The 11045-nt window shown below is 28.5% G+C and overlaps 2 protein-coding genes across 3 annotated transcripts; one reads left to right on the top strand and one right to left on the bottom strand.

The window, feature by feature from the left end:
* Positions 1-496: 496 nt before the first annotated feature.
* Positions 497-4017, bottom strand: LOC108464946 (serine/threonine-protein kinase STY13). Its single transcript, XM_017765260.2, has 6 exons — positions 3290-4017; positions 3064-3196; positions 2173-2368; positions 1365-1489; positions 1121-1279; positions 497-1034 (listed from the first exon to the last, which is right to left on the bottom strand). The coding sequence occupies exons 1-6, from the start codon at positions 3418-3420 to the stop codon at positions 714-716; spliced, it is 1065 nt and encodes a 354-aa protein (XP_017620749.1). The 5' UTR covers positions 3421-4017; the 3' UTR covers positions 497-713.
* Positions 4018-8735: 4718 nt separating this feature from the next.
* LOC108470441 (chalcone isomerase-like protein 1) lies at positions 8736-10661 on the top strand. 2 transcript variants are annotated; one of them, XM_053031282.1, is made up of 4 exons: positions 8736-9147; positions 9384-9627; positions 9707-9846; positions 10398-10661. In XM_053031282.1, exons 2-4 carry the CDS (start codon positions 9386-9388, stop codon positions 10529-10531), a joined length of 516 nt encoding a protein of 171 aa, XP_052887242.1. In that variant the 5' UTR covers positions 8736-9147; positions 9384-9385; the 3' UTR covers positions 10532-10661. The 2 variants fall into 2 exon arrangements, with proteins under 2 accessions (XP_052887242.1, XP_052887243.1); XM_053031283.1 differs by having other exon boundaries at positions 8750-9147; positions 9707-9798.
* Positions 10662-11045: the final 384 nt, after the last annotated feature.

Here is an 11045-nt window from a genome sequence, read left to right on the forward strand (position 1 = left end):
AAAAATTAGGTATTAAATTAGGAAAAACTATCAAATTTAGGTACCCAATGTTATATTAAACTAATTTAAAAACAATTTGGCAAAATTAATTAAAAAATTATGTGTTTATCCATCATTAGTTTAAATTCTCAATTTTTGTGAAATATAAAACTATAAATTAAAGTAAATATATATAATATTTTAATTGATCAAAATTTTTATAGTTGAATTTAGGCTTTACCAAAGATATTTGGGTTCTATTATATTAGAAAAAGTATTTGCTTTCTTAATAAAAAATATTTTTTCATTCTATTAAAAATGACTAATTAATTTTTATACACATTAGATTAAAGAGTAAACTGATTATTTTTATTAAAAACTTTATTCATTTGTATTGCTAAAATCGGAATAATAAGTGGTCGTATTGATATATAAAAGACTAATTTTTAATAGTAAAAATAGATTAGATTCATATGAAATAATAATATCTAAAACAAAATAAAAATGGAAGCAACCCTGCCACCAAAAGTTCTTTGATCCATTGATTTAAAAGTAATATGCAAAGTTAACAATTATGAACTAAATTAATGTGATTAATTTTAACAATTTTTTTTCACTTTTTCTTTCTAATATCTAAGCAATTTATGCTAATTTTACTTTATTTAACTTGCCTAAAATTTTAATTTTGTGATAATAATACCCTTTGAAATACAAAATTGTGTCTTCAAAGGGGATCAATAACACTGGTTAAAGCAGAAGAAGAAACCTTTTCGCCTATCCTCTCCGTCCACGGTTTTCGCGGTTTCCGCTACATCATCTCTAGCAGCCATCAACGAGCTTGTTCCTGGGGATTCCGGCGGGAACACAACGTTCTCGGATGTTGTTCTTTTTGGAGGCATCATTACCAGCTCAGGTGGTGAAACCGTCGAGAGATAGTGTAATAGCATTTGTATGATTTGAGTGAAATTGGGTCGAGCATTCGGATCCTCTTGCCAACATGAAGTCACGATCGCTGCTAAATCTTCCGGAAGGTCTTCAGCACTAGGCCGAACATTCTGAAAACAACAAAGTTAAAACTTGAGAAACCATCCCCATCGTAGTTTATCGGTACAAAAACAAGGCTATGTGTTATTCATTTTACCTTAAAAGCGGCTGCATATGCCGCTTGTAAATTCGACATGCCCTCGAATGGTAACTTGTTATGGATGAGTTCCCATAACACAATAGCAAAGCTGTACGCGTCTACTTTATGATTGTAATGCTTTTTCTCTCCCTGCCTTAGCGTGACCGTGCTATAAAGCTGTTACATATGTAAAGGTTAAGCATCACAAATGTAAACTAAAACCCAAAGTTTATACAGAAAAAAACATCGGTTTTAGGTTTACCTCTGGAGCCATCCAACGATACGTCCCGGTTTCAGCAGTCATCATTTCAGTTAATGACTCTTCCCTGGCTAAACCGAAATCCGCGAGTTTAACTGTTTTATGGTCTTCGGTCAATATCAGGTTCTCTACAATAGGATAGAATTTATTGGGATCATGCAAGCGTATTAAAGTCGACAACACAATATCTCATGGACTCAGCTTGTCCTCCTAAATTACAGTATTCGTATTTTTTGGCCATTTTAAAAAGGGAAATTTTCATTAGGTAAGGATGAAAAATCATTATAAAATCGATTCTTCTCTGTTAGTCAAGAGTTTCCACGAGATATGCTATACGGTATGAAACTAATGATCCATCAAGTAGCAAAATACATAGAAGCAACCAACTTTTTGGTAAAAGAACCATAGAGGCCTTGTACTAGGAGTCGTATTGCATTTTGTCACTTCTACCTAAAAATGGGCAAATTATTCCCTGCAGGTTAGATCAAAAAGTAATATGGTCCTTTCTATTACAAATTTCATTTATTTGAACTGTTAAAAACTGATCTAGCTGATCTAATAACCAGATAGTGACATGCGGCATGCCACGTGTACCTCAGCATGAGGTACAGAGGGCAGTTTTTAACAGTAAGAATAGATGAAATATTAACAGAAGGACCAGTTTGCTATTTAATCTAAAGTACAAGGACTATTTTGCCCTTTTTTGAGAAAAGGGGACAAAATGCAATCCAATTCCTAGTACATTTATTTTTCAAAGCAAGCAACTCTAGTGCAGACATATAAGCACTGTTAGAAAAAGTTATAGTCATACCAGGTTTCAGGTCCCGGTGAATGATACCATGGGAATGTAAGCATTCCATTGCACGAGCAATATCGAGCGCAAATCCGATTGCCACACACATGTCCAAGCATTTAGGCCGCATATTCAGAAGGTATTTACGCAATGTCCCACCTAGTAGAAGCTCAGTTACAATCACCATAACAGGCTCCTTACAAGCTCCGATAAACTGGAAAAATAAACAAAAACTCCACTAAGATACAAGCCTATTTCCACTTAACAAAACCTCAAACTTTCAGATTCGCGGATATTCATCGAAAATAAACCGAGACATCAGATATAGTGATCCAACAAACCTTCACACCATATGCTAAGACAGAAGCCTATTGCCGCTTAACATCACCTAAAACTTCTCGATTCGGCAGATATTCATACACAATATCAACCTATTTCAGCTTAAGTATGCCGTAAAACTATGTGGATTTGCGGATATCAATCGACAATGTATTGATTATAAACCGAAACCAACACATATAATGATCCAACAAACCTGCACACCAAATGCTAAGACAGACGCCTATTGCCACTTAATATGACCTAAAACTTTCCGATTTCGCAGATATTCATAGACAATATTAACCTATTTCGGCTTAAGTATGACATAAAACTATGTGGATTCGAGGATGTCAATAGACGGAAACCAAAAAATATAATGATCCAAAAAACCGGCATGCCAAATGCTAAGACAGACGCCTATTGCCGCTTAATATGACCTAAAACTTTCCGATTTCACAGATAGTCATAGACAATATCAACCTATTTCGGCTTAAGTATGACATAAAACATTACTGATTTGCAGATATCGATCGATAATGTATTAACTATAAACCTAACAAACATAAAATTCAGCCACAGGAATTGAACCTTGACAAGATTTTTGTGTTGAACTTTGGATAACATTGCAACTTCCCTTGCAAACCTTCCTTCTCTTCTTGCAATTTCTTCAGGGGTTTCCCCTCTTCTAACAACCTTAATAGCAACATTTTGATTCTTGTATCTAGAAAAACAACAAAACATAAGTTAACTGTAATGTAATAACAAGTATTAAATGATCAAAAACTAGAATTCAAAGAGAAAAAAATTTACTTACTTTCCTTCATATACTTTAGCATGAGCACCTTCACCAATTTTAGGACCAACAAAAAGCTGTTGAGGATCAATTAACCATTTAGAATCTAAATTGAACTCTTGAGTTGAAAAAAACCCATTTCCAGATCCCATTGTTAAAAAAATAATAATAATAACTAAAGAACTACCATTTATTGATCAAATAAAAAGAAACCCTTTTTCAAAAATCCCACATTTTAATTTATTTTTAAAAAAAAAATCATAGCTTTCGCCTACATTAAGGTACTAATACTCAAAGATTCATCCCAAAAATCATGGATTTCAGATCCAAAAAGACCCATCAAGAACTACCCATTACAAAAGTCAAAAACTCCCAACAAAACAAAATTTCATATATAAATAAAACAGAGAAATACAAGAAATAAATAAAGAAAGACCCTTTGAACAAGAATCAAACACTGAGATAAACAAAGAGAAATTAAAATAAAAAGATGTATTTTCTTTTAGGGTGGAAAAAGTGAGCTGTTTTAAGTAAAAAAAAATAGTTGAATTATATAAAGAAGAAGGAAAAGAAGACTTTAATGAAGGACTCTGGGAAAAGTGTGGATCGAGAAATGGGTGATGGGATGTGGTTACTGGTTAATTGAAGACGAAGAGAGAGAGAGAGAGAGAGAGAGAGAGAGAGCTGAGATTATTTAAGATTGTGTAAGGAAGAATTGTTTTTTGGTTTTTGATTTTCAACGCGGTTATATTCATGTACTGTAATGGAAATGACATGAAAATAAAACTACCTACTACACTATTATGTCTTTTCTTTTTTTCTTTGCTCAATCTTTGTCTGAAAAATCATTGTTTATTCACCTTCCGTAATTGTTATAATTATTATAATTATTATTGTAAATGTAAAAGCACGTTAATTATTATGATTAATTATTAATTTTTATTATCTTCTTATAAATATATATTTTACTACAGTACTTAATATTAACACTATTAGTGAATTATTAAGTTAATTAATAAAAATTTTACATGTAAATTTTTTTAAAAAAACATTAAGCCCACATAACATAATGTAAAAAACTATATAAAACAAAAAAATTAAATTAAATAAATAAATAACTAAAACATATGATTAATAAAAATAAAGTAAATACTAAACTCGCATAAGTAGAAGCGTTATATTGTGGATTTGAGCAAATGGTCATTTTTAAATTGTTTATTTCTTTTCATTAATCATATGTTTAGTTGCTTGTTTTTAATTTAATATTTTTATTTTATTTAACTTTTCACTTAATATCATACTATCCAAGTGAACTTCATTATTTGAGAAAATAAATTTACATGTGGAATTTTTATTGATCGGTTTAGTTAATCTCTAATGATATTAACACCTTATACCATAATAAAACACACATTAAATATTTTAAAATATAAATATCATATTACATATTTTATGAAAGTACAGGTATTAAATGTGACATTTTTCTTTTTAGTTAGTACTTGAGATTGACTTGATTATACTTTTACCACACAATAATAAAAGGGTTAATATAATTTTAATCTTCCATATATTTTTTGTTCACTTTGATCCTTGAATTTAACAATTAAATCCTCTTTAATATTTATATTTTTCATTTTAATATTTGACAATTATATTCAATTTTATTGCTGAACTTAAAAAAAGTGTAAAAGTTTGAGAATTTTTATATAAGTAGTATAGATATTATAGAATATAATTTATTTAAATAACATTTTAAGGCCTTTTCTATTTTTATTTTTATTTCCTATGAATCACATGAAAGAAAAGAAAATCATAAAAACAACAAAAAAAAATTTATAGCCGTAATTAAATGCGTTTTTCTTCAAATATTTTCCTTACAGGCCTTTATTAAGCCATGATTGACTGCCAAATATAGTCCAACAAAGACTACTTTGATTTTGTTTTCGCTTCGACTCATTAAATTTTATATATATATATATATATATATATATGTAATGAATAATTATTATGGTGTTTATATTATTTTTAATTAATGTGAATTAAAAAAATTATATAATATTTAAATGCTAATAATTCTATTTTTTTTATGGGATTGATTACAAGAAACTATTTAGAAATACATTCAAATTTCTTTGGGCGTTTAAAAGTTGAGTACCACCTTTATTATCAATAGACATTTTGGCTAACTTATCAGCATCTTTATTATAATATCTGGAAGTGTGTTGAATCGGTTATTGTACCATTTTTGTCAAAAGTATTTTAATAGAATTCGACACCTTTGAAACACTCTCGTGAACAATTTGTACCGCTTCTTGACTGTCTGATAAGATAAAGATCTTGTCAAATCATCTATCAATAACAATCGCCAAGCCTTTCAAAATACCTCACAATTCAGCATTTAAAATTGATGAAATGCCCACAAACCAATTATACCAAAAAATCCATTTATCGTATCTATCACGTAGAATTCCTCCAATTGTAGCAAAATTGGAATCCTCTTTTACAACACCATCAAAGTTTAATTGATTCCAATTCCCGAACATGGGTGAAGCTAATAAGGGAACATGCCCGTTGGAAACATTTACCTTAACAGAAGAGGTATACTATTTAGCCCAACTGTATCAAATTTTCATTAAATCCTTAATCCTCGACGTTATTCCTTGAAAAATAAATAGGTTTTGGTTCTTCTAAATACGCCAAACTACCATTCCAAATAAAGATTGTCAATCTACCCTTTCCAGTTACAATCTAAGACTATTCTCTAGATTAGTTGTAACCTATTCATGCAAGTCTCTTGAATATATAATCTGTGTCCATATATCCTTAGTTGCAGAACAATCTCGAATAATTAAATTTATGAAAGTTTATTCTAAATCAAATCAATTTAGATCAAATCAATTCAAGTTTTAAAATTTTAAAAGTTTTTATTTGTATCATTTTGAGTTCAAGTCAATTTTAAAATCAAATAATTTAGGTTACTAATAAATTTTTTGAGTCGTATCATTTTAAGTCACTTCATATTATTTTTATATAAATTATTTTAGGTTCGAATCATTCTAATTTTGAATCGCTTTTAAATTATTGTCATTCGGATTTAAATTAAGTAAGGTGAAATTAATAATTTTTATGATTAAATTCAAGTTTTTATTAATGTGGAAATTAATGATCCCATCTATGTCAAACTTAATCGGTCAACATTAAAGATTTCAACTAAAATCAACCTTAATATTGATACTATTTTCTAGTGATTATTAATTAATCACAAAAATACCGTTGACTTTTTTTAATAAGTTCTCTGACTTCTTTTTATGTTCTCTAGGGACATCCGAAGGTTTTTATTCAGTCAAGCTACAATCAGCTGCCACGTAATTACTTAATTGATACTTTTTCCACGAGTTTCCTGATTTACCCTTAGATTCATGACGTGTCAAACTCTCATTTCATATATATTTGTTTTGTTTGGCGGCCAACCTCAACAAAGCTTTTTTTTTTCTTTTACTATTATTATAATTTCAAAAAGAAATAGAAAGAAATAAGAAGTCAAGGTTAAAAATAACAATTTAACTTTTTTAAAAGTTAATGGTTTAATTTGGTAGTCAATCTTGACGATTAAATTTAGTTAAAAAAATTAAGGAAGGTTATATTTAATATTATAATTTTATTTTAATAAAAATATTATTTTAAATAAAATCCAAAAAATTAATTATTTGACGAGGTCAACCTTGTCGGTGAGGAAGAAATAAAAGGAATTAATGGAAACCACTAAAATTATGCAAAATTTTATTGAAATTATTTTTGGATTGTGCAAAGCAAAATACAAAAATAAAATAGAAAAACAAAAGAAAGAGAAAAATTAAGAATGCGTCAGCCATGGACTTCTCAAGCCTTTCTTCTCGTACATTTAAAAATAGATTTTCTTAAAAAATAATTATGTAGAACATTTATTATGGCCAATTAACAAAATAATAACTATAATTCATCACACATTGAAAAATAATATTACTCAAGATAACTGTATTTTATTAAAAACAATTAAATTTTATTAAAATTAATTTTTAAAAATTAAATTATTATTTTTAATGAAAATATTGACTTAAAATTAATTCTTTTAATAATATTGGCATGACAACCCATGACAAATGTGACAATGGCAGTCCACATGTATTTTATATTGGTATAATACTATTTATTTTATATGCCACATTAAAAATATTTTAAAAATTATAAAAATATTCAAAAATAAGAAAATAAAAAGTTTAGCATGAAGTACATATAAATTGTTATGCAAGTCGCTATTTTTAAAATTTTAACATTTTAACCATTATGTTTAAAAATCATATAATCAAATTTTATATTTTTAAAGATTAAACATCAAATTAACTAAAAATTAAATTAATAAAATATGTAAATAATAAAAATAAATTTCACATTATGTCAAATAACAATAATAATTAATATAGATAGAATTAAAATTTAGCCCTTAAAGTTATATCTAATTATTATCTTAGTACTTATTTCTCTTAGTTAGAAAAGATTAATGGAAACTTAAGTCTTTATTATGTATCATAATGAACCCTTAAAATTTGCTCCAAAATAAAAAGAGAGATTAATAATGCAAGTGTAGAGCTTCTTATTGAACACATGGGATTACCTTAGAAAAAGAATGTAGTTGGGGCCAATTTTTGAAACCCAAAGCTCAAAGGTAAAGGCCCGTTCAGTATTAGAGACCACTTTTCAAAAGTCTTTAAATTTGGTATTTTGTTCAATTCAGTCCTTGATTTCTTTATCAGAATTTGACAATCTTTTTCAGTTTTGATTCATGTGATGACATGATATTTTGATATTATATCGCTTTATCACATAAAATGATAATTTTTATAAAAAAAATATGTATATATATATCTACTATAATATATAGATGCTGTTAATCCTTATATTTGTATAGAATTTGAGATTTGGTCCTTGTATTTTAAATTTTAAAAGTTTAATCCAATTATTTTTCAACTTAAAAATTCTAGTTTAAGCATTTAATCCAATTATTTTTCAACTTAAAAATTCTAATTTAAGCATTACTGTTGTTGGTAATTTTTGTCAAAATTTTCTATCAATTGTATTTCACATCATATAAAGATAATTTTAAATTGATAAATTTTAAGAGAAAATACTTACTATTTTAATAAACCAACTCAGATTTGTATTGGAAATCTTAAATGAATGATGGTATCACATGGTAAAAATCAAAAAGTTATTGTTGGATTTTGATGTTTTAATAAGTTGAAAATGTGGCATTTTGTTTAAGTTGATAGGTGAAGGTGGATTGAGCACTTCGAAGTACATAAATGGCCAAAACCCAGAACCAATTTAACATTGACAAGTCAGGATTTCATAAGAGATGTGTTCCCCCTTGATATGTGTGATTGATTCTTTACAAATTTCTATTTTTTTATCCGATGCTGATACCAAGGTAGGCCTGTAAGATAAAAATGCTGATAAATTTCCAATTAAATGTGTTTCTTATCTTCCTATTTACATCTTCCATCTATATAAACCTTTGGGTTCTCTTCAAATTTTCAAAGCAACCACACCAACATAAAACCATCTTTATTGTTTTCAATTTCCATTTTTGTCGTAAAGTTATTTTAAGTTTTCAACAATGGCGACCAGTTCTGAGAATACAATTGCCAAAGCTGCTCAAGAAGTAACCAATGATGAAAAGGAAACAAATGGAACTGAGGAAGTTGCAGTTGAACCAAAAACTGGGGTTTCTTTTCCTGTTAAATTGGATGATGGGAAACAGCTCAATTGTGTTGGTCTTAGGAAGAAATCCATGCTAGGATTCGGCATCAAAGTTTATAGCTATGGTAAATCAAATAAATCATGTAAGTCAAATTGTATTTGTGTCCTTTTAATTAAAAATAGATAAATTAATTCTTAAAATAAAAAATTAAATTTTTTATTAAAATTTTATCTATTATTATTATTAAAATTAACATGATAAACAGAATAATTATACAATTATAATTCTTCACTTTAACTTATAGAGATCAATTTTTAATTATAAAATAGATAAAAATTTAATAAAATCATCATGTCATTGTTAAATTTTTTTTTAAAGGAATGTACGCTGATAATGAGAAGCTGAAAGATTTGTTGAAGTCAAAGATTGGGAAAGCCCCAGAAAAACCCACAAAAGAGCTCTATCAAATGGTGATCGACAGTGATGTGGAAATTGTGGTAAGGTTGGTGATTGTGTATTCAAGCCTCACCATTAGCATGGTGAGAAAGAACTTTGGGGAAGGTCTGGGAGCATCCATCAAGAAACTAAATGGTGGGAAGAAGAATGATGAGTTAGCCAACAAGTAATAACTCGTTGCTCCGATTCTTTATTTTTCTTTTTAAGTATCCGAGTTTTGAATTAACTTTTTCTATTGATGATAGGGTCATGGGACAAGCATCAGATGATATTAAGCTTACATCGGGTTCTCTTATCGAGATTTCTCGACTTCCAGGCTTTGTTCTTGAAACGAAAGGTGAGTGTTTGAAAGTGAAATTAGGGATGATCATGCAGTGGAACGAAGGTAAATTTTGTTAAATTCACTATTACTCCACAGTTATCACGATTTACTCCACCACTTCCCCTGCTTTACTATGGACGTATAATTTAAAAAATTATTATTGTTTAATACATCCATTCCCAACCCAACCCAATTCAACCCCGTCCCATTCCACCTCACTTTAATTTATTTTTTGTTAATTATTTTTAATATTTTTAATCTTTTTAAAAGTATGTATTTAAACATAATTCTTAGAAAAAATTTACACATAAAACATATGGGTTTTTCTTCTACACTTGATTACAATTTTACTTTAATAATAGTTATAAATAAGGGTAAAATGATAATTTCATAAAGTGGGGTGAGTTGGAGTGAAATGAGGTAAATAATTATTATAACCATTCTATAATTCATATCCACTATCTCCAAAAAAATCCACCTTATCCCGTCTTGTATGCACTTTTTAAGAAAAAAATCCGTCCAATAAAAATAGATTAGATCACGATATGTGTTTTGCCATCTCTAGATGAAATAGTAATTGCAGAAATGTGACATGTTTTTCCAATGGTTTGCAGTGATGGGTGAAGTGATAAGCAAGGTTGAGAGTGAACTTCTATGCAGGGCTTATATCAACATGTATCTAGGAGATGATCCACTTGACAAAGATGCCAAAGATAAGTTTGGAATCTCCTTGATTTCCCTCTTCTAAATTTCTAGGTTTATGGAATAAGGCACTGTTGGTTACTAAGATCTATATATGATTATGCAACAATGGCTATGAATGTGAGTGTGATATTAGTATTAATTCCATATTAATATGAGATATGTGTTACACGGAAGTGAATGTATACATTTCTAACATTTAATTGATTGCCACAATCAATTCCTAGGCATTGCCTTGAAAGCTACGAATTTCTAAGTTGGCACAAGTACTATGTCACCGTTATTAGAAAGCTATCTATTCGGTTTGAATTCTGAACAATCTTTACATCATATTTTTCACTCCGTCTCATTAAATAGAATGAAATCGAGTTGGAGTCGAATTGCATTATTATGATTCATAGGTATTGGTGGGATATAGTGTTCATGTGTCACACAAAGTTGTCATGTATAGGGGTGAACAAAATTCGATTTGATTTAAAAAAATCGAATTTTTATTTTTAATTTTGAGTTAATCTAATTGAGTTATTCGAATTATTTGAATCAACTCGAATAATTCGATT

Source organism: Gossypium arboreum, chromosome 7 (assembly GCF_025698485.1).
Source record: "Gossypium arboreum isolate Shixiya-1 chromosome 7, ASM2569848v2, whole genome shotgun sequence".
Lineage (NCBI taxonomy): Eukaryota > Viridiplantae > Streptophyta > Magnoliopsida > Malvales > Malvaceae > Gossypium > Gossypium arboreum.